This window comes from Bos taurus, chromosome 4 (genome assembly GCF_002263795.3).
Source record: "Bos taurus isolate L1 Dominette 01449 registration number 42190680 breed Hereford chromosome 4, ARS-UCD2.0, whole genome shotgun sequence".
NCBI lineage: Eukaryota > Metazoa > Chordata > Mammalia > Artiodactyla > Bovidae > Bos > Bos taurus.
In genome coordinates, this window is record NC_037331.1 from 86,909,456 (window position 1) to 86,934,543 (window position 25,088).

The 25,088-nt window shown below is 36.9% G+C and overlaps 1 protein-coding gene across 11 annotated transcripts in view; it reads right to left on the reverse strand.

The window, feature by feature from the left end:
• CADPS2 (calcium dependent secretion activator 2) overlaps positions 1 to 25,088 on the reverse strand; it is a 580,156-nt gene that overhangs the window by 174,990 nt on the left and 380,078 nt on the right. For all 11 annotated transcript variants that reach the window (XM_059885593.1, XM_005205640.5, XM_059885595.1 and 8 more), the window contains 2 exon segments: positions 10,025 to 10,133; positions 8,566 to 8,766 (listed from right to left, as the gene is read on the reverse strand). In XM_059885593.1, the coding sequence (XP_059741576.1) occupies positions 8,566 to 8,766; positions 10,025 to 10,133 (310 nt within the window).

The following is a 25,088-nucleotide window of genomic DNA, read 5'->3' on the forward strand; positions in this document are numbered from 1 at the left end:
TCTGTCCTTGGAGGAAGTGGCATATATATTCTTTTACATCTAATAATTGCTTATCTGAATGATTAAATACATTACATGTGGTAAATTAGTATTAGTTGCATTTAACACTGAACTAAACTGCTTTTCCTGAACTGAGAAATGAGACAATCCATCTTCTCCTGTATTTATTCTTATGTCTGATCGTCTTTTAATATAGTTAAATATATGATAATGTGAAATTATCTCAAATGTGAAGGCAGAATATTGAAAACTGCAAGGCACCCATTATAAAATAAGATTTTATATTTTAAAGAATTTATCTTAGAATCTTCATCTCTCCATTTAAAAAAAAGTTTTTAGCATCACCTTTAGGAAATTATAGTTTTAAAAAACATCTGCTGAATTTTATTCATTATTTCTTTCGCCAGAGAAGGTCATAACAAGATGTTAAAAATAACACCCATTAATGGTTTACCTGTTGAGAACATGATATGCAGATATTTCAGAGAAAAAAAAATCCATAATTCCCCTTTTACTATAAAGGCTTATAGAAGGAAATTCTTATAGGTGTACAGTCTTTAAATAAAATATACAAGTTCATGAAAAAATTGAGTCAATAGTTCATTTCTGTAATTATTTTCAAAAATGAATTTATGAAGTATTTTTCTCATGAAATATAACTCATATATTATTTAGTGTGATAAGCTTTTCCAAATTACACACATAAATGGATAAGTACTTTTCTAGAAAATACTATTACCAATAAAAATAATACTTACAATAACAATTTAAGCCACAAACAGACTATATATTGACAGTGAAAAAATATACAGGCAAACCTGCTACAATTTTTATTAAAAAAAAGAAAAAAAACCTTATAATCCCTCCAGGGCTATAAATTCGATGAAAGGGAAATGTTCTCTTAGGGATTATCCCATTTTCCAAACACAGGCTGTAAAGACCCTGAGTATTTACTTCTTTTCTACTTTACTATTTACTTCTGTCTGATCAGCACAATTCAAAATATTTTATGCAAACATACTTCGCGATGTACTACTTTACTATATTTCTTGAATTTATGAATAAAAATAAATTATAAAGGAGACAGTTTTGATCTTTCTGTAGGAAAACATTTCATTTTAAAATTCTCTCATGAACCAAAGTAAAAAAGGAAAGTAGTTAGTTCATAGTTAAGTCACTCAGTCGTGTCTGACTCTTTGGACCACATAAATTGCAGCACGCCGGGCCTCCCTGTCCATCACCAACTCCTGGAGTTCACTCAAACTCACGTCCATCGAGTCGGTGACGCCATCCAGCCATCTCATCCTCTGTCGTCCTCTTCTCCTCCTGCCCCCAATCCCTCCCAGCATCAGAGTCTTTTTCCAATGAGTCAAGTCTTCAGACGAGGTGGCCAAAGTACTGGAGTTTCAGCTTTAGCATCATTCCTTCCAAAGAACACCCAGGACTGATCTCCTTTAGAGTGGACTGGTTGGATTTCCTTGCAGTCCAAGGGACTCTCAGGAGTCTTCTCCAACACCACAGTTCAAAAGCATCAATTCTTCGGCGCTCGGTTTTCTTCACAGTCCAACTCTCACATCCATACATGACCACTGGAAAAACCATAGCCTTGACTAGACTGATCTTTGTTGGCAAAGTAATGTTTCTGCTTTTTAATATGCTGTCTAGGTTAGTCATAACTTTCCTTCCAAGGAGTAAGCATCTTTTAATTTCATGGCTGCAATCACCATCTGCAGATCTAGCTAGTATTAAATATCTAGTTTCTTATTTTTATAAAATTATATTTTCCATATAGTTTTCTCTTGGTATAACATATCTTCAATTAACTGTGGGGGTAACACAGAGTTATCAATTGGATTAAATGGAAATCATGCTTTCAATCAATTATGTAACCAAATCGAAGGCTTGGAAAGCTTGCTTTAAAACTGAGTTATACTTGATTCTCTTCAGTTAATGTTCATCATAACACAAAAGTATGGTAACTAGTCTTAAACAGAAAGTTATTCATGGCACTAATCAATTCTTCAAAGGTAGTTTAGTTTGTCCCCTGAAATAATATAAGGAAATTATCAAAAGAAACCAACGAGATATGAGATGAAACAATGTACTATAAAACTGTCATAAATTGTGATGATTAACCTATGGACTAAGTACAGATGTTAGACATGGTAAATGAGCATACTGGTGGAGACTTTCTATGGTAACAGTTGGATACATGCTCTAGTGTCTTTAGGTAGTACTGTCACCAGGTGTGGTAAAAGTGGATCTCCTGTGGTTCCTGCATTGCAGGCAGATTCTTTACCACTTAGCCACCATGGAAGCCTCCTATGGAGGTGGGGTGGGGGTGGGCTCCTAAAACATTCAGTGAAGAAGGGGGCAGATGGATAAAGGAAAGATTACTGAAGTGGGCACAGAGCCCTGGAATAAAAGGAGAAAATAAAAAAAAAAATAAATAAAACTCAAATTGAGAAAGATTACTATTTGCAATAGATTTAAGAAATGTTAGAGGCTTTATTTAAACGGGATCTGAAAATGTAAGTTTTTCATTAATAGCTGTCGGACGTCAAGAGAAAAGATTAATAAGTAGGCTCACAGTATCAATCTAAACAGTTAACACTGACTAGAAAATAGCTAGCATAGAAAACCCTGTGAGGTCTATTAGCAAGCTGGCAGATCCCACTATGCTGGGAGGGCTATTTGGTGGGAGCTGACCACAGTGAACCCAAACCCTAGGAAGGGCACCTAAGTCAGAGTTCAGAATGTGAGAAAGGAAAAAATTAATTGAAATGTTTCTCTTTCCTTTGCAACTAGTTTTAAGGATGCTGAATGTTTTTCCTTTCTTTTCTTTTTTTTTTTTTTTGCTGTTCCTGGTGTGAGAGAGATTAGAGATTAACAGAGCAAAGGGAAGGTAAAATACAGTTGGGAGAAAGGGCAAGAAGAAGAGGAGGAGGCCATTCATTTGCCTTTTAAGACCCTTCTGTGCCCAGGGGTCCAGGCCTGGGACCCAGGTACCAAAAGGACTAATAAGAGGGTGCTGCTAGCTGAGAGCTTGTCTCTTCTGCAAAATCTTGAGCTAAACGAAGTAGCAAATAAACCTTTGGAAATACAACAACTTGTTTTAGAATTACCCTGTGTTTAGGGGTTTGCCTGTAGCCATTTACCACCTCCCACTCCAATTAAACTTTCCTTTTAGCTTCCAACCTTCATTGGCTTGAAGATTCACAGCAAGTTAAAAGTGACACAAAGAACTACCACTTCCCTTTTTATGGCACACATATAGCCTTTAATAGGAAGAGCTAATGTTTTAAAATTTTATGTAGATTTATCTAGTTGGTATGTTCCTGTATGTTTTATGCTGAAGACCTAAGAGAAAAAGTTGGTAGATACTGTTTCTAGAGGAGTCTGTTCATACCTCTATTATTAAATCAAATAATTTTTTGGCCTATTTTGGTAAATACATTAAAAATGAATGTACAGATTTATATGTCTTACTTTCTGCAGCAGATAACAAATGATACTTTTACATGATGGCAATTTTAATCAACACATATAGACCTATAATCATAGTAAAGTAAACATTTATTTTAAATAATCTATTCATCATATTTTACCAGTGAAGGGTGAAATTTAACTTACTAGGGTCAGTGAGGAGAAATTAGCTTAAAAAATTAAATATAAGCTTACAATCTGACTAAAGAATTTTTAAAAAATTTGGCTTAACATTGAAAGGAAGTACTCAGGTTCATTTTTGACACTGATTTATTATTGAAAGTCAGCTATTACTGTATTGTATTAGATAACAAACACAATATATTATGTTTGTGCCAAAGTGAAAGTAAAATTTTTTTAAAAGGTGCTTGCATAATCTTTTGTTTTTTGGGGATAACAATGAAGGGTAGTTTAACCAAACAATGTCTGGCAGTTTGGCAAAAGACAGTGCACAGTTTGAAGCAGAAAACCTGGATAGCATTCCTTCAGCCTTGCTTTAAGTCACTTTTTTCCTTAGAATTTCCATGTATCTTAAAAGTCAATGAAACAGGGAAGTAGAACACATCCACTTATCAGATAAATCTATGAATACACACCATTATTTATATTTTAAAAAAGATAATAATGTTGTTCCTAATAAGTTAGATTTGATAATTATTATTTTGTTCTGACTATTCCTAACCATTCAGTATGGTTGGATTTAAAACTGAGCTTTTCTTTTTAAAGTTATAACATAGATTCTTCAAAGAAAATTCAGGAAACAGAGGCAATGAATTAGCAATCAATCCCTCTAATTAAACTCATCCACTGTAAATATTTTAGGTATAATTCTACCTATATTAAAAAAATTTTAACAGTGACAATAATATCACATATATAATTTAGCATTTTCTCACTTAATGTTACAGAACATTTTTGCAAGCTATAGTAACAATTTCATAGCAATTTCCCTTATGCTCACATGAATGAGAGATACTAGGTTGTTTTTACTTCCCTGTTGTGGCAAAAATAAGCGTTTCTGTTTCCTAAGTGACAAGGTTACTGTAAATATTCCAGTTCTGCCTAGAAAGCAGTATCATGATACTGTAAATAAGATCATGATATTACTTGAAAAAATTTTGTCATTATAAAAATTTTAATATGGTAAAGCAAAAAAAAAGTCATAAAAATACTTACCCTTACCAGCTATAGGCCAGCAAAGAAATGAAAAACATATTTAAATGGGTTAGAAACATTTATTTCTAGTCATTTTAATTTTATGTCATTTTCTCAGTTTCCACTAATGACTCTAGAAGTTGTCTTTCCAAGAGATGATCAAGAAAGAGAGAAAGGAATAATACGGAGGTCAAGGAAGAGAGGAAAATTAAGGCAAAACTACTCTCTGGATCAGTTCAATGGCATCTATGATAAAGGTCATGGTCAGTATCTCATTTAGATGAGACAGAAATACAGTTTTCTTTCTTCTTTCCTTTCATTTTAAAGATAAACCATCAGGGTCTGTGAGTAAATAAAAAAAAAACCTCAACACAACTGGAACAGTTTGGATTTTTAGAACAAATTTAGCTTTTTTAAAGCAAGTTAATCAAGGGGCTAAAAAATTCAGTTCCACTTAGGCTGATCAACACTGCCTTCATAGTACATTGCTATCCAATGGAAAGATTTTGCTGGGAAGACATTATATGGCTCTCTTACTAAACTGATTATCAGATCTTTTATTAAATCCATATCAGGAAGTCATGATTTTAATGTTCTTGACCCAGTGCTTCCCAACCACTTCTCTTTCCACTTTGTGTAAGATGGATGATATCCTTTATAATACGGGCTTCCCTGGTAGCTCTGTGCTGAAGAATTCACCTGCCAATGCAGGAGACATAGATTTGATTCCTGGGTTTGGAAGATCCCCTGGAGAAGGAAAGGGCAAACCACTCCAGGATTCTTGCCTGGGAAATCCCATGAAGAGAGGAGCCTGGCGGGCTACAGTCCATGGGGTTGCAAGATAGTTAGACATGACTTCACTACTGAACAACAACATCCTTTATAACACCAGTATATGTCTTGGGTATTCCTTATACTCAAGATGTAAAGGAAAAAATACTGGAACACAAGTGAATTAGGGAGACATTTTCATAAAAATAATTTCCAAGTCAATGCAACTTGGCAGTTCTTAAATGGTGGTAACCTTCCCCACCTTTGTCTCTGTCCCCTGGAACATTTGACAACATCTAGAGAAAATTTGGAGAAGGCAATGGCACCCCACTCCAGTACTCTAGCCTGGAAAATCCCATGGACGGAGGAGCCTGGTAGGCTGCAGTCCATGGGGTCGCAAAGATTCAGACATGACTGACTGTCTTCACTTTCACTTTTCACTTTCATGCATTGGAGAAGGAAATGGCAACCCACTCTAGTGTTCTTGCCTGGAGAACCCCAGGGACGGGGGAGCCTGGTGGGCTGCCTTCTATGGGGTCGCACAGAGTCGGACACAACTGAAGCAGCTTAGCAGCAGCAGCAGCAGAGAAAATTTTGGTCGTTAGACCTGGGACAGTGGAGTCAATTATTACAGGGATCTAGTGGGTAGGAGACAGGAAGACTACTAATCATCCCATAATACACAGGACAGCCTTCCCCTCCAACCCCTGAAACAAAGAATTATCTAGCCCAAAATGACAGTCTTGCTGAGAAATACTGCTCTAACAAAGAAAACAATTACTCTGCTTATGGTCAAAACAGTGTAATTAAAAGCAGATTAACCCTCCTACCTGAAACAACTAAAGAAAAAATCATTAAAAATACTTTTAAGAAAGTTCTCAAAATTTTGGATATCCGGCAACATAGCAGAGTAATTTCTGAGAGGCGGGGAAACCAATGAGATGAGCCTTTTAGCTGCCTCAGATTAATACCCGGAGAAACTTTCAAAGCAGTGGCTCTGGGAAGAAGAACTCAGAGAGAGCTAAGGGTCTCTCTGGGCTGAGAAGATGGGAGCTGACAGTTCAGGAAGGTCAAGGCTGCTGAAATTTGCAGGCAAGTTTATTGTTTCTTCCCCCTACCCCACTCCGTATTCAAATGAATACTGACCACATCACTCAATGGAGGCAACAATATGAGGATGAGGAAGAATCCTCAAAGGATTAGAGGGGACAGTGCCCACATGCACACAGAGACTAGAACAGTGCTTGTTTCCAACAGCCAGAAGGTAAAACTTCAATTTTCACTGCTCATCAGTTGGCACCCAGGTGGTGGTGTTTTAGTCACTAAGTCGTGTCCAACACTTGTGACTCCATGGACTGCAGCCCTCCAGGCTCCTCTGTTCATAGGATTTCCCAGCAAGAATACTGGAGTGGGTTGCCATTTCCTTCTCCAGGGGATCTTCCCAACCCAGGGATCAAACTTGGGTCCCCTGCACTGCAGGCAGATTTCTTCACCCACTGAGCCACCAGGAGAGCCCAGACTAGATGTTATTTGGCTCCACCTAAATGCTAAACCTGAAAGGATTAAATTACTTTTGAGTAATTTAACTATGTCTTAGAATAAAACTCAAGAATATTTTTGTGAAGAAAATTACACCAAAGTACATCATCATTAAATTGCTCAAAACCAGTGTTTAAGCGAAAGGTTTTAAAGCAGCTTGAGAGAGGGGTGGGGAACAAACCACAACACACATTATGTACAGAGGAAGAAACAAAAATAATAGCAAAATTTTTCATCAGGGAAGAAAAAAACCAAGTTAGCAGAGAGCAGAGCAAAGTCTTTAAAGAACTGAAAGAAAAGCATCTTTCAAAATGAAGGTAAAATGAAGACATTTTCATACATAAAAAAGCTAAAAGCTACGCACGTACTGCAAGAAAAGTCAAAGGACATCCTTCAGGACGTGTAATGTTTCAGTAAGTGAGTAAAGACTGCTAGGAATGGTAACTACATGTTTGAGTATATAATATTTTCTCTTATTATTTACATTTCTTTAGAAGGTAATTGACTGTTCCAGGCATAATAATAATATCAATGCATTGTGGGATTTATAACATTTGTAGAAGTAAGATGCATGACCAGAATTGTACAGGAGCCAGGAAGGGAGATACAGAAGTCTACAGTTGTGAGGTCCATGTACATTATGAAGTACCATAATCGCTTGAAGATGGATCAGGTAAGTTTGAAGGTGTATGCTAAGAAGTCTAAAGCATGCAGGAGACGGGTTGAGCTTATATCCCATCTTTATTTGGCCTAAAGTGCCTTTGTTTAAGGTGTCTAAATGTAATACTAATCGGTGTCTAAGCAGAACAGGTAGTAGTTATTTGATGCATGAAAAGTAAGAGAAGTCAGAATGTTGTTCCCCTGGAGATGAAGCTTGAGAATGAAAGGTGTTGAATGAAAAGTCACGATTTAAGCTTACAGTTAAAGACAAACTGATTTATTACATTACAGGAGAAAACAGAGAAGTTTTGGAAAGGAGTATAAGAAGTTAAAACATTTGGTTTAATGATTACTAAAGCTATGTTTGAAAATGTTTCTATCATTATTACATAATTTGCAATTAATTACTTGCAAATTAAAATGAATAATTTAGTTTTTAATGATTTAAATTAGCATACAGAAAGTGACATGGATATAAAGGTATTTAGAAAAAGAAAGTTGCCTTGATGACTTTTGTTTTCCTGACTTACATCAGAAAATAGGCCTGGTATTCTCTTGGTTTGTTAAGAAACTCTAAAAAGTGACAGTTCATTGTTTCGGTGTTCTGGAATCTTAGCAACGCCAATTTGATTTTGCAATATGCTTCCCATTTCAATAGAACATATAAGTTAAAATTACATTAAGTTTAAATAAAATTTCTCTTATGCTTTTGAGATTCCCAGAGATACCCCAAGGCCTGGCAAATTCATGACTGAAAACCACACGCACCATTTACTCCAGGTTTGTGTGAAAAGCTAGATAACTTATTCTATGACTACTAAAATGAACTATTTTTATTCAATTAGGAATCAGGTAATGATGCAAACTATAATACTGAGCAAATTTGACTCAGACAATTTTATATCTTATTAAGGTTATTAATTGATAATCAAATTATTTTTCAACAAAACTTACAAAGTTGAGCATCTGCATGGAGACTTCCTCCTTTAGGATTCAGCTTCTGGGCTTGAATTGCAGGAATAGGTTTATATGACTGTCCAGTGGCCCTGTACATGGCTTGAACCCACAGTATTCTATCCTGTTCATCATCACTGGCAAATATTACAGTGTCTCCTTCTTTAACAGCATTGAAGAACATATGCCCACCCTGAAGGCCTGTGGAGGAAAAAAAAATTGTTAAAAATTCACACAGTTGGCAGATTTTAGCCTCTTTCATTAAATGGTCTCATGGAAAAGAACTGATCTGCTATTTGCAGCTCAATGCCTTTGAATCATATCCACAATTGAAGAATTGAAAGGAAAATGATATGAGAAAGATTTATACTTCCATATCACTTTGGAAATTAAAAATAGCCTAGGAAACAGTTCATAACACAGCAGAGTTCTGCAACACACACAAGAATGCATAGCAAAGTCTGGTATTTCATGCCAGAGAAGACACTCCTTATCTGTTAGCACATTTCTCATTCTATATGTAGAAGACATATATGAAAACAATACAGCTAAGACTAAAATGATATTTGCATTGTACAGTATTTTACTTTTACAAAACTCTTTTACAGGGAAGATATTTTGGATTTTAAGTGATTTATTAGTGGATATAATCACTGACTCTTTTTTCATCTCTCTATATTAATTTCTTATTCTATTTATTAGCAGATACATATATTTCTTTTTTGTTGTTTAGTTGTGAAGTCATGTCCGACTCTTGCGACCCCATGACTGTAGCCCACTCCTCTACTCATGGGATTTTCCCAGGCAAAAATACTGGAGTGGGTTTCCATTTCTTTCTCCAGATGATCTTCCTGACCCAGAGATCAAACCTGCGTCTTCTTCATTGGCAGATGGATTCTTTAGCATTAAGACACCAGGGAAATCCATATATTTCTTTACCTTGCTGGTTAATTTTATTAATCTCCACATAATCATTCATTTACTCACTTGCTCACTAATCTCAGACACTGAGTATCCAGTACTATACCAAGCATTAATACATTAGGAGGGAGAGAGAGAAATATAAGTATCCATTGTTGGGGAGAAAATTAGTAGAATATAATATATGGTAGTAATTCATTAGCCATTTCTTTGCCTATTTCTGTCTCTTGTACCTTTTTGCTTTTCAGTAAAGAAGTTTCTGCAAGCACTGCTGATACTTATCCTATAATTTCCATATTATAGTATCTTTCAGATATTTCATCCTTTCACTAAGTTAACAGAGATGGTGAGTTATGGCTAAAACTAAGTAGCCTCATAAAGATATAATTTAAATCCCATCAAGTCTTATCTAGCTAGGTATATGAATGAAATATGTTCCATTTATGGAATGGAGTTTGAATGGAAAATAGACACAGGATATTTATGAGAATTTCATGAATATAGGAGAGGCATGACAAATGATTCAACTAGGAATTACCTGGGTGGGGATCTGTGTAATCCACAGTGTATCCTTCAAGCTGCATTAATTCTTGTGGCTCAGACTTTTTTTCTCTATAACTGCACATAGCAAAGGTGTATTGGCTAACCTGCATGAGAAAAAAAGTTTACATATTGGTTGCATGAAATTTATCTTTTAGTTTTTTCTTTATCAGAAGACTGCCCAAGTTTAAAACCATAACATAAAATTTGCATATGTTATTAAATGTTAGCATTTTTTAAAACCTTGCTCAGAGATGAAAGCACTTTTTGTTTATCCATCTACAGTTAGGTCTTTTATGCCTATGATCCAGCATTTCCCAAACTGATGAACTCCTGGCCAAAATTCTATGAACTATTAACAGAAGAGCCATTAAAAAATAGTCATATTAAATATAAATTGGGGACCATAAAACTTTTAGAGGAAAGCACAAGCAGAATACCCTTTGATATAAACCATAGCAATATATTTTTCAGATCTATCTCCTAGAGCAAAAGAAATGAAAGCAAAAATAAGCAAATGGGACCTAATTAAACTTACAAGGTTTCACACAGCAAAGGAAACCATCTATCAACATGAAATGAAGACAACCTAGTGAACAGAAGAAGATATTTGCAAATGACCAATAAGGGATTTATATCCGACATATATAAATAGCTCATACAACTGAGTATCAAAAAACCATGTATTAAAAACATGGCCAGAAGACTTGAATAGACATTTTTCCAGAGAAGACATAGAGATGGCCAATGGGCACATGAAAAGATGCTCAATACCTCTAGTCAATAGGGAACTGCAAAACAAAACCACAATGAGGTATCACTTCACACCTGTCAGAATGGCTAGTATCAAAAAGATCACAAACAACAAATGTTAGAGAGGATGTGAAGAAGAGGAACTCTTCTACACTGTTGCTGGTGTAGTCACCATGGAAAACAGCATGGAGGGTTCACAGAAAACTAACGTTAGAACTACCATGTGACCCGAAATTCCACTCTTGGGTATATATATGGAAAAAAAAACCCCACTAATTCAAAAGGATACATGCATCCTGATGTCCCTAGCAGCACAATTCTTTACTATTTCTAAGATGTATTACAACATAAAGAGAAGATTTAAGAAAATGTAGAGTGCACTTTTTTTGGTAAACACTATTCATACATATGAACGGTAGTTATTATTGCAGAGTACAATTATAGGTCATTTAAAGTTTTTTTTTTTTCAGTGTTTATGAGTTGTGTCCGACTCTTTGTGACCCCAAGGACTGTAGCCTACCAGGTTCTTCCTTCCATGGGATTTTCCAGGGAAGAGTACTGGAGTGGGTTGCAGTTTCCTTCTCCATCACTGTTTATAGTTTTTCTCAAAGAATATCAATTACTTTATAAGACGACTTTTTCTAATTTGGGAAAACACCCAAAGCTAGGTTTGGGAATAGTGAATCTAATAACTTGAGACACTTATGGTTCTTGCTACTCTAGGATTGTTGACAATTCTGAAAAAGATGAGAATACCAGACCATCTGACCTGCCTCTTGAGAAATCTGTGTGCAGGTCAGGAAGCAACAGTTAGAACTGGACATGGAACAACAGAATGGTTCCAAATAGGAAAAGGAGTACGTCAAGGCTGATATTGTCACCCTGCTTATTTAACTTCTATGCAGAGTACACCATGAGAAATGCTGGGCTGGAGGAAGCACAAGCTGGAATCAAGATTGCTGGGAGAAATATCAATAACCTCAGATATGCAGATGACACCACCCTTATGGCAGAAAGTGAAGAAGAACTAAAGAGCCTCTTGATGAAAGTGAAAGAGAAGAGTGAAAAAGTTGGCTTAAAACTCAACATTCAGAAAATGAAGATCATGGCATCCGGTCCCATCAGTTCATGGGAAACAGATGGGGAAACAGTGGCTGACTTAATTTTTCTGGGCTCCAAGATTGCTGCAGATAGTGATTGCAGCCAAGAACTGACCCACTCCTTGATAGACTAATGTCATAGAACGTATTGTAACCACAACTGGAAGTACATTTCAGAAGAAGAAATGTAGGACTTATCGACTCTGCCAAGGTGATCTATCCATAAAAATCATCTATTCAACCTCCATAAAAAATAAAAAACATTTTTCTACATTAATATATGTCACCATCTCCCCGGGCTCTGCCTGATTAACTCTGGGCCTGGGTTTCTGACACATGGTGAGCAGTTCAATGTGGCCCAGTGTGACCTGCATCATTATCACTTCAAGGACTGTAAGGAGATCCAATCAGTCCATCCTAAAGGAGATCAGTCCTGGGTGTTCATTGGAAGGACTGATGTTGAAGCTGAAACTCCAATACTTTGGCCACCTGATGCGAAGAGCTGACTTATTGGAAAAGACCCTGATGCTGGGAAAGATTGAAGGCAGGAGGAGAAGGAGATGACAGATGATGAGATGGTTGGATGGCATCACCGACTCGATGGACATGGCTTTGCGTGGACTCTGGGAGCTGGTGATGGACAGGGAGGCCTGGCGTGCTGCAGTTCATGGGGTCGCAAAGAGTCGAACACAACTGAGCAACTGAACTGAACTGAACTTATAGATCACTAAATTTAGTTTCTCACCATAAGGTCATCAAAATGCTAAGAAAATTCAGGAAAAATAAAATGAAACAACAAATAATAAAGCAAAAAATAATTTAGGAAACAACTATTTAGGGAGTGATTATTCACATTTTAAAAGAAATTCTTAACCTTCTCAAAAACATGTGGTTCATATAAGTAATGGTATCTTTCTATATTTCATGCATTTCTACTTCAAGAAAAGAGACCACTATAATAAAATGTACTGCAAACTGAAAGCTGTTTCGAACAAAAAACAATAAGCAGCTTCAAAGCTGTAAAGGAACATAATAAAATGTATAACTTCATTACAAATTCCAAATATTATTTACATGTGTATCAGATACATATTATATAATAACACATACGGTTGTTGTATTTTTCAACATTACAGATTTACTTTTTGAGAGTACTGTCATAACATTCTACAAGGTATTTATTTAATCAGTAAAAATTGACCAAGGGAACAAAATATTGTTACATTTGCTAGAATTACAGGTTTCAATTATGTAGTAAGGATTTTAAAATAATACATTGGAAACTAGAGACTATGATTTCTCACTAAATCAAGTAGCTACTCCCAGAGCTAAGCTTCACCGAAAAGGAAACAAAAGATTATTCTCTGAAACATACTGCTATTGAGGGATGAGGGTTATGTATGAGCCCTTGAGAGTGCGATTTTAACTACAAAGTTCACAGATGTGGAAACTGATTTTCCTAAGGTCACCCAGAAAGAGAACGCTATCTGGAATGGAGAACACAAGTCTCTACAATCTAGTAAGCAGTCCTTCCAATGTATCACATTAGAATTCACATTCTGGAACTTACAAACAACTGTATTGCCAAATAACAAGCTGTGCTCTGTGCGCTTAGCTGTTCAGTCATGTCCGACTCATTGCGACCCCTTGGACTATAGCCTGCCAGGCTGCTCTGTCCATGGGATTCTCTAGGCAAGAATACTGGAGTGGGTTGCCATGCCCTCTTCCAGGGGATTTTCCCAACCCAGGGACTGAACCCAGGTCTCCCAGCATTACAGGTAGATTCTTTATCATGTGAGCCACCAGGGAAGCCCAAATAACAAGCTAATTGCCTCAAATTCTGGCAAAGCTACTATTTAAGAGAGGTGTAAGACATTTACTTAGATATGTCTAAGAATCTACCATCAAAGACTACTAACGGTATGGGAGAGAGGAAAGCGAGTTGAGCAGCAAACAAGTTGAGGCATTATCTGTTTGTTATTTATCTTCTCTCAGGTATATATTTGATAAATCACCCTCATTTGTTTTATAGTAATGTTTATATCTGTAATTGATATAAAAGTATAATCCTTTCATATATTTAATCCTCCTCTTGAATTTAACTTGGTCTGAATTTAACACTGTCATCCTACTTTCTCTCTGTGTTTTAGCCTTTTGTCTGTGAATTCAGAAAAATAAATTTTCTGAATCACAGGAAAATCACATGTGGATTTTGGTTTTTATTCCATTCCAAGAATCTGTCACTAGGTCCATTTAACTCATTTAAACTAAAAATTCATATATACATATATACATGTGAATTTTATATTACAATACAATTATACATATGAATTTTACATATATATTTCTGTCTTCTGCTATATGGTCACTAAAAATTCCTTGGCATCCTATTTTTAATCTATACCATTTTACAAGTTTTCAAAGGCATCACTGACCCCATATTTTATTTACCTACTGTAAGACAAACCTTTTTTTTTTTTTTTTACTGTATATAACTTACATACAGTATATAACTTCCTTATATAACTTTCACAAAATCTGGAGTTTACAATTTCACATATTGTTATAATTACTTAATTACTTCATAAGCCTGTAACCTATTATAGGAATAATTTTTCAAGTTTTTCTTTGAGTCAAAATATTTTGTAACAGTAATTTAGATGTAGCTATCTTTGTTTCTTAACATTATGCTCTTTAATTCTTCTATATTTTAAGTTTGATATTTCTAAGATACTACAACTCATTTACTCGATTCCTGGTCAGGAAGATTCCCTGGAGAAGGGATAGGCTACCCACTCCAGTATTCTCGGGCTTCCTTGGTAGCTTAGACAGTAAAGAATATGGGAGACCTGGGTTCGATCCCTGGGTTGGGAAGATGCCCTGGAGGAGGGCATGGCAACCCACTCCAGTATATTTGCCTGGAGAATCCCAAGAGCAGAGGTGCATGGATGGGCTACAGTCCATGGGGTTGCAAAGAGTCGGACACAACTGAGCAAGTAAGCACAGCCCTGCACACTGATTTACATTTTAAATATCAGAAATTCCCTTTAAATATTTTTAGGAAAGTGAATTGTGTATTTTCTGAATCCCATATTATAATTATAATATAGATTATAATATATATAACATATAATATAATATAACCTATTATAACCCATATGGGTTATAATATATAACCCATATTATAATACTGGGTTTGGCCAAAAGGTTGGTTTAGCTTTTTCTGGTAAGATGTTGTTATAGAAAAACCTGAACGGTTCGGCCAACCCAATATTTTTTTCCAGTGCTTTTATTCATGAACAACTTCTTGGAGGTATACTGAATTCTCAAGTCATACAATTTCCCATCAATTCTCTGCAGCTGTAACTCTACTGACTTCCACAGTTCGGTGTTAAGGAGATATCTGAAGCAACACACACAACCTTAATTGAAAAAATATTTTGAAAGAAATGTTTAGATGAAAATCTGTTTTCACTAAACTTCCTGAAATGTGGGAAGTCTGTGTATTTGCAGACAATATCTTTTAAATTTCACAAGATGTTTCTTTTGCTGCATTTTTTACTTTTATTCTGATTTCTGCTCTGTTCATCTGTTTTGTCCTCTTCTCTTCACACTTAGAAAAGCAGATTTTTGTTTTATTGGATACTTGCTTTCTTTCCTTAGTATCTGCCATTGTGAGCAGCTTTCAGTTCACACTTGACTCGAAGAAAAACATGAAAAATGATTCCTAAAATGTTACAGGTGTATGAAATAATTAAGTAATTATAACAATATGTAAAACCTAAACTTCAGATTTTGTGAAAGTTATATAAGGAAGTTATATACTGTATGCAAGTTACATTCAGTAAAGAAAAAAAAAGATTTGTCTTTCAGAAACTTTTCTTCTTCTATAGAACTGACTTTGAAGCAGTGGTCATTCTGTATGTGTGTGCATGCCCAGTTGCTCAGCTGTATCTGACTCATGCCAGGCTCCTCTGTCCATGGGATTTCCTTGGCTAGAATACTGGAGTCGGTGGCCATTTCCTTCTCCAGGGCATCTTCCTAACCCAGGGATCAAACCCGAGTCTCTATGTCTCCTGCACTGGCAGGTAGGTTCTTTATCACTGAGCCACCTGGGAAGCTCCTCATTCTGTACATCACTACCTAAAATGTGGGCACCAATTATCTGCTGTTTTTAGTTTTAATCCTTCTGATTTCTCACAGAACTCTTTCATTAATCTCAGACAACTCCTCGTTTTTACAAACTTTTCAATACAGACCGTGTTTCTCATAAATTTCAAAAATAAAATCAATATATTTGATTTCAATATTATAGAATCTCTTCATAGGTCTCCCTTTGTCCCTCCTCCACCGCTTTTTAAATCTATCCTTGAAAAACAGATTTTCAAAGTCTGCTATTTGCCAAATGATAGGAGAGCCTCATTGATTCCTTGTAGTTTCCCACTGAAGTAGTGACAGAATTCACCTCTTCAGCCTCAAGCTTGAAAGCAAGTAGAAACTAGCAGCTCTCTCTAACCCAATTTTCATTCTTTAGCAGGCATGTATGTAGCAACTTTTTAAAATTGGGGTACAGTTGCTCTACAATGTTGCACTGGTTTCTTCCCTAAAATGAAGTGTATCAGCTATATGTATACATATATTGCCTCTCTTTAGGACTTTCCTCCCCAATCCTACCCATCCAGTGATCGAGCTGAGCTCCCTGTGCTATACAGTGGATTTCCACTAGCTATCTGTTTTACACATGATAGTGAGGTTTTGACAGACGTTTTTCCTGTTGCAACTGTATGGTTCTCTACAATCAGAGGCAAAACAACGTATTTTGAAAGTAACATGGTTTCCATAATTTTTTGTTTTCAGCATAACTGTAGAAGGCTCTAATTCTAAAGCCTTCTTGAATTAGCCTTCTAGTTATAAAATGACCAAATATTAAAAATAATAAGATATATCACTTTATGGGGCATCTAACTCAGGAATTAGAAAAAAATTTTGAGACAGTGAGAGATATCACTGTGACAAAGGTTCTGTTCCCATCTGCTTATTTAGATAAGCCAGGCTTCCCTATGTTCACATTTTGGAACGTTATAAGAAAACATCTTGGAAATGCTCATATCTTGGAAAACAAAAAAGGAATTACTGTGAAACCCTTTCTCATTATAGAATAAGTCATTCACAGGTAAACTGGGAAGGGAAGCTATATCCAGCTCATTGACATAAGCATTTCCAGTCAAATTTAACCTTAATAATTATTCTTCAATTACTCATATGTTATCATAAGCTGTGTGCTACTTATAATTGTAGTTATACTTCAATACAAAATACATTTGTAATACTTAAAGCCTTCCGGTCACAGGAATTTTTATTTACTCTTCCTCTTGTTTCATTTTTTATAATTAAAAACAATTATTTTTGGCTGTGCTGAGTCTCTGTTGCTGCTCAAGATTTGTTCGAGTTGCAGCAAGCAGGGGCTGCTCTCTAGTTCTGATGTGCAGGCTTCTCACTGTGGTGGATTCCCTGGTGGAGTATGGGCCCCAGGACGTGTGAGCTTCAGTAATTGCAGCACGCACGCTTCAGAAGCTGTGGCTCCTGGGCTCTAGAATACAGACTCAGTAGTTGGGGCACAGGGGCTTAGCTACCCCACAGCATGTGGGATCTTCCAGGACCAGGGATTGAACCTGTGTCTCCTGCATTGGCAGGCAGAGTCCTCACCACTGAGCCACCAGGGAAGCCCTTGACTTTCATTTTCCTTCAGGTGAGGCAGTTTGACTGACTTGGTTTTTTCAAACAGAAGGACAAGGGGAAATAAATCTGGGAGTTTAGGAGAAAAAGATCTAGTAACAAAGATTTTTTAGGCAAAGGGGTTTTTTGGCCTTCCTGTGTTATTCTTTATATTGGCTCTCTTTGCTCTCTGGATCTTTATTTGGCTTAAACAACAGAAATTTATTGTCTTGAAGTGCTAGAGGCGAGAAGCTGAACTATTAAGGGGTCAGCAGGTTGGTTCCTTCTAAGGGCTGTGAGGGTAATTCGCTCCTTGTCTTTCTCACTTGTAGTGGGTTGCTGCCAAGTTTTGGCACTCCTTGGCTTGTGGAGGTATCATATCCATCTCTGCCTTCATCTTCACTTGGCATTCTCCTGTGTGTGTATCTGCTTCCAAGCTCCCTCTTTTTTAACATGGGCACTAGTCACACTCGATTAGGGGCACACCCTTCTCTGGTATGACCTCATCTTGATTATGCACACTGTTACTTTCAAATAAGGTCATATTCTAAGGAACTGGGGTTTAGGACTCTCCAACAGAGGAGAGATTTTTACTCCAATTTTGCAGACATTTTTAATTGCAGAAAAGCGCGATAGAGGGATCAGATTCTGATGCATAATGTGTGCTTAGTTGCTCAGTCGTGTCCCTTTGTGATCCCATGGACTGTAGACTGCCAGGCTCCTCTGTCCGTGGGACTTCTCAGGCAAGAATACTGCAGTGCATTGCCATTTTCTCCTCCAGGTGATCTTCCTAACCCAGGGATCGAACCTGCGTCTCCTGTATTACAGGCAGATAAGCTAAGCCATCAGGGAAGCCCATTGATGCATAATACTTATTTCCTAAGAATACAATTCTGTTGGGGATCAGTTATGGAAATAAGAATTCAAGGAGAAAAAGCTAATAGTATACAATTTGCAATGGTTCAGTTCAGTTCAGTTCAGTCGCTCAGTCATGTCTGACTCTTTGTGACCCCATGAATTGCAGCACACCAGGCTTCCCTGTCCAACACCAACTCCCGGAATTCACTCAGGCTCACGTCCATCGAGTCGGTGATGCCATCCAGCCATCTCATCCTCTGTCGTCCCCTTCTCCTCCTGCCCCCATTCCCTCCCAGCATCAGAGTCTTTTCCAATGAGTCAACTCTTCACATGAGGTGGCCAAAGTACTGGAGTTTCAGCTTTAGCATCATTCGTTCCAAAGAACACCCAGGACTGATCTCCTTTAGAATGGACTGCTTGGATCTCCTTGCAGTCCAAGGGACTCTCAAGAGTCTTCTCCAACACCACAGTTCAAAAGCATCAATTCTTCAGCGCTCAGCCTTCTTCACAGTCCAACTCTCACATCCATACATGACCACTGGAAAAACCATAGCCTTGACTAGATGGACCTTTGTTGGCAAAGTAATGTCTCTGCTTTTCAATATGCTGTCTAGGTTGGTTAGAGATGCACATAAAATCACAACAATATTCAAATTTGATTGAGAACGTTTATTATTGATTTAATGGTTTTATTATAGAAACTACCTCCATTGTAACTAAATTTATGATGAAAAGTTTACAGTGACCTACAGTTGTAAAATCTAGCAAATTAGCAAGACAGTTTGAAGCCTGACGGGCATGCTCCTATTTCTCTCTGGTCTTTTTTAGGAAGATGCATCTGGTTCTTCCTTGATACCTTTTAGAGACATGATAACTAGTATTTCATTTCTTACTAGTCAGAATGGCAAATAACTAACTGTAGTTCTATGTCCACTTTCAGTTTTTATTATCTTCTTCCATGGGTAGTTTTCCCTGTTATTCATTCATTCAACAAATATTTATTGAATATCTACAGTGCATTTTTTCTAGGCCTTGAGTATACAATAACGTCCTCGGGCATCAGAATAAGAAAAAAAAGTAGAAAAATAATATCAATTCTCACACGGTGATATGGAGAAGACTGGATTACAGATAAACAATACCTACAACAATTTTGGGTTGTTTTGAATGAGTTGTTTTGAAGAAAAATAAAACAGAGTAGAGTATGACAGGGAAGGGAGTCTATTTTTGATAAAGCATCCAGAAAAGGGCTCTCTGAAGACAATCATATTTCAATATTGGAAGTATTTTGATTGGAAGTGAAGGAGGATAAACCATGTTTAACAAATGAGTCTGCCATTTCAAATCTAGGTCCCACTTTCATTTCTCCCTCAATTACTTCTCCTTATTCTTTTCAGCTTCTGTTTGACAAGACTGGGGACATCTCACTCTAACCCTTGTGTTGCTCAGCTTGATTTTTTATAAAACAGAGACAGTAACACGTGTTCTACAGGTCTTTGAGAGCACTGTGTGCTGAGTTGGTTCAGTTGTGTCCAGCTGTTTGCTGCCCAGTGGACTGTAGCCCCCCAGGCTCCTCTGTCCATGGGATTCTCCAGGCAAGAATACTGGAGTGGGCTGCCATTCCTTCCTCCAGGGGATCTTCCTGTCCCAGGGATCAAACCCACGTCTCTCATGTCTCCTGCATTGGCAGATGGGTTCCTTACCACTAGCACGACCTGGGAAGCCCTTGTGAGCACCGGAGATACTAATGCAGGATAGCTAGCACCATGCCTGCCTAATACGCAGTCGGCTCCCAATAAGTCAAATCCAGCTGTCAGGGATCCATCATCCCTCTCTCTCTTCTTATGTGTCTTTCTAGAGTCATTTCATTGTGGGTTAGAGATACATTTTGTTCTGTAATAGGTAAGAAAGTGTGATGTCAGGCTTGACCCCATTTTGAGGCTGTATGTTTCCAGGCTGGGAATGACTAAGGACTGTTGGCCTTCATGCCTCAGGCTTCTGCTTTCCAGCCTCACTGGGTTCTCCCCAACTTATATGTCTACTTCGCCCCAGGCTGATGGGTTGCTTCTTCCCATTAAAAAGATAGCAATCATGGTATTGAAAATACCTGTTGAATATTCAAATACATAAATGGACAAGAAATTGAGGATGAGAAGAAAAATCAGAGATGCCTCTAAATGTAGTTTAGATATTATTCCCTCTATTTCTTTTTTTTTTAAATTTTATTTTATTTTTAAACTTTACATAATTGTATTAGTTTTGCCAAATATCAAAATGAATCCGCCACAGGTATACATGTGTTCCCCATCCTGAACCCTCCTCCCTCCTCCCTCCCCATATTCCCTCTATTTCTAATGGATATTATCATGAATATATATTTTAATGTATATATTTTAAAAATGATTCTCTTAAAACAACAAAAAAGATTAATCTCTAAAGGTCTTTATACAAGTCATGTTCATGCTGTCGTGCATTAAAGAGTCCAGGCTTGACATGCATAGCATACCTAAAGCGCTAAAAATGTGCTTGCTATTTAAGATCTAGCTTTAAAAACTACCTGTCAAAAGGCTACTTGTTTTTCATATGCAGTGTAAAATGCTTACATCTATGTTGCTTTTTTCTTTATATAACTTGAAGTACAGGTTTGGTTGCTGTTTTATGCTTTAAGTACTGTATTTCTAGCTAGCTTTAAATAACACAATTATTTCTTAACATGATGGACATGTTTAAGTACCAATTTCAAAATCTTTGGAGATACCAAGAAAAAAAAAATCCAAGCAAAAAAGCCGCCAGCTTCAGAAAAATCACGTACTTTTGACAACCATGGTGATTTAAATAAGTATTAAACATATGTTTTATTTTTTACTTCTTTTAATATTGTTTAATATTTCAAAAGTCACCTAACAGTCCTGGAGTTTACCACAGATGATTGGGCCCTGAGGTTTAACGAAGAGCACAGATGGAAGGGAAACAAAATACCAACGCCCAACAAAGCTGTCGCTGATAATTAGGGAATCTGACCCAGGAGACAACTGAAAAAAGTGCAGTTTGGCTTTTCAATACTTTGGTTCAAGAAGCAAAAAAGTATGAACACCATCCTTTGACTCACTAGCTCCTGGTTCTGTTTCCATAAAATGACACTGCATTTTATTCTTTTGATTCCTCTAATATCCCCAAGCACCTTCCACTTTGCCCATTCACCTTACTGAGGCAAACCCTACAGTGAACCTGTAGCATAAGATCAGGTGAATCCTTCTGAACAGTGTCAACACTTTGTAGCTACTGGTTTGGCAGCCAGCATCCGGGGTGGGGGTACACTGGGGAAATCCCACTTGGAAATAACTTATTATCAGTTGGCACTAATCTTTAATATATGCTGTGCATGGGTGCTAAGTCGCTTCAGTTGTGTCTGACTCTTTGTGACTCTATGGACTGCAGCCTGCCAGGCTCCTCTGTCCATGGGATTCTCCAGGCAAAAATTCTGGAGTGGGTTGCCATTTCCTTCTCCAGGGGATTTTTCTGACCCAGGGATAGAAGTGCGTCTCTTATGTCTCCTGCATTTGCAGGCGGGTTCTTTACCGCTAGTGCTACCTGGAAGCCCTAATGTATGCTGTTGAAAGCTAAATGGTAGGGGCCAGGGGTTCCCCATGCTCCCTGTGCTTCCAGCTGAAGGCAGTCTGGCCCATCTCCACATGCCAGGGAATTAGATAGAAACAGGTGGTCGGACCTATTCTGATCTGGTATTTGTTTTCAGGGATAAGCTGACTTATAAGCTTATATAATATACTATATTGCGACTGAAAATCCATTCAGTGGAAAGACAGAGCCATGATAAACATTCAATATCCTTAACCCAGTCTATTCTTAATAACTCCATAAAGAATGGATTTGTTGAGAACTGGGGGATATAAATGTACTTTAATCTGAGGACAGAGTTAAATCAGGCTTTTTTGGCATCACAGGGCGCCTTAATTTGCTGGGGTCCCATGAGGTACCAGCTTCTGATCTAGGAAACCTCCCATTTTATTTTCAACTGCCAACCTGTTCAACACCTGTCCGTGTCCACACGTGTAAGTGCTAACGATGAGTTCTTAGAGACCACCACGTTCTGGTTTGTATGTTGGGTTCCTACTTCAGGGATCATGTTAACAGCTGGCAGCTTAGCAACTGCCACCGTCTAATTTCAGTAAAGATTAAGGCTTAAAAATCCTTAGCTGGAAATGTTCTTGGCAGAGGCCAAAGGTGCTGCTAGAGTTATTAAAAAAAAAAAAAAAAAAATCCCAGAGCTTAATTTAATCAAGGAAAATGAATATATTTTTCAAGATCATGATGGATTTGAAGGGAATATATATTTACTGTCTTGACCAAACGGCATAAAAAAGATTTAGCAATCAGTGTATCAATTAGAAAGAGGAAAGGCAGTCTTTTTAAAAACAGTGCTCAGAGTGACTCACATATATTCATCTATTGAACAAATATTTAGCCAGTTTCTACTCACAGTAGATTACAAGACAGACAAGGTCTTTATTTTCATGGAGCATATATTCTAGAAGGGATAAAGAGATAATTAACAAATAAATATATAAGGATGGATAACTCTGATCAGAGAATAATGTTCTGAGAAATATAAAATTGGGTAATGTGACAGGGAGTCACTTCAGATTGGGTGGGCAAAAAAAGACCCATTTAAGGTGACATTTGACCTGATACCTAAGTGGGTAGGTAGAACAAGCTAGTCATGGGAAAATGTAAAAGCTAGAATAAATGTTCCGAATTTCTTTAGATGCTTAAGAAGCTAAGCAACAACCAAGTGGAAGAAAGGTGTGTGGTATGTTTAGTCACTGTCATGTCTGACCCCATGAACTGCAGCACAACCAGGCTTCCCAGTCCTAGGAAGAAAGGTAGGGAGATTTAATTCAAAGGCATATTTGCATAGAGATCACACTTTAAAAAGAAACTTATATTATTATATATTTGAGAGAGGAGGCTGGTGACCTGGAGGTGCTAAACCCCAGTTCTCGGCGCTGCAATTACCCTGGATGCAGAGCATTACAAGTCACGCTGCTGCTCAGTGATAGGCGAGGACTCATCTGAGAGGAAGCTAGAGGCCACAATAGGGACAATATATAGGACTTTCCCTTGGTTATGGTCAGAGGTTTTCTAAGTGTAATAGGCAGTCATGGAAGAATTTACACAGAAAATTGGCAAAACCTGAGTTATGCTTCAAATAGATTATTCTGGCAATGTGAAGAATGGATTGTCAGGAGAATGGTAGAAAGTAGACCCAGAGAGAACAGCTGGGACTCTATTGTGAAAATCCATGTGAAGATAATAATGGTTTCAAATAGAATGATAGCAGAGAAGATGGAAAGAACTGAATGTAAGCAGGATACTATTCTGGCTGTAGATAAAATAGGATTTTCTGATTGACATGGGGTAATGAAAAAAAAGGGGGACAAAAGAGACACCATGGTTTTGGTTCAAGTATGCTCAAATATGGGCTTCCCTGATGGCTCAATGGTAAAGAATCTGCCTTCAATGCAGGAGATGCAGGTTTGATCCCTGGGTCAGGAAGATCTCCTGGACGAGGATAGTCCATAGGGTTGTAAAAAGTCAGGTACACCTGTGCACACACGCACAGATGCTCAAATATAAATCAAGTTTATGTTTTATATAGGTTTGAGAAGGAACCCAAATTAAAGGTGAGATAATATTTACTTATCTTACATTTACCAGTCATGCAGGAGGAACACTCCACATGTATGTGTAAAGATATATATGCATATGAATGCATGCATACATATAAACATATACACATACAGCATTTTAAAGTTGAGTCTTATAAAACAATCAAGTCCATTAACATTCAATTCAGATAAATACGGTTACAATATTGCACATTCCTCATTCATAGGTCTTTACTCTTTCATGTAGGTGTGAGCTAAAAAAGAAGAGAAACAGATATTTTTCTACATGAACATACCAACACAAATTTTAAAGGAACACAAGGTACATGGGAAAGAGGAATTTTGGCATTGGGATCATTTCCTGATCCTTGTGAGACATTTCTTATCAAATTCAGCTCTACTCTCATTCTACTTTCTTTTATAATTTTAACTCTTGAGACATAGGTAAATGATCATTTCAATATATTTTACAACTATTTTGAAGAGTAAATGCATTATTTCATTACAGAAAACTCGATTATTACAAAGGCTATCATAAAAAGGAAACTTAAAAAATTCTTTTCCTCTGAGATTTTTTCCCACAGCCAAAACAATTTTCAATTTTCTTTCCTATGTGTATTTTGAAAGATAAAATAATACATGCAACTCGACTCATAATAACCATTAACTATACAAAAAAAAGACAAATTAAAAAAAAAACTAAGTTTCAGTGAATATTTAAATATTCATGAGTCATCAAGTTTTATAAATCTTACTTCATATTATAGGTGTCTATGCCCTGGCTTAGCAATTTCATTTCTATAGGGATACTCTAACACACATGGATGAGCCCACAGATCAAGCATATATATTCCAGCATTATTTGTTGATTAATGAAAGGAACTTAAATTTCTAAAAACAGGGAACTGTTATGTAAATTATTTTAAACTAAATTATGGAATCCAATCAT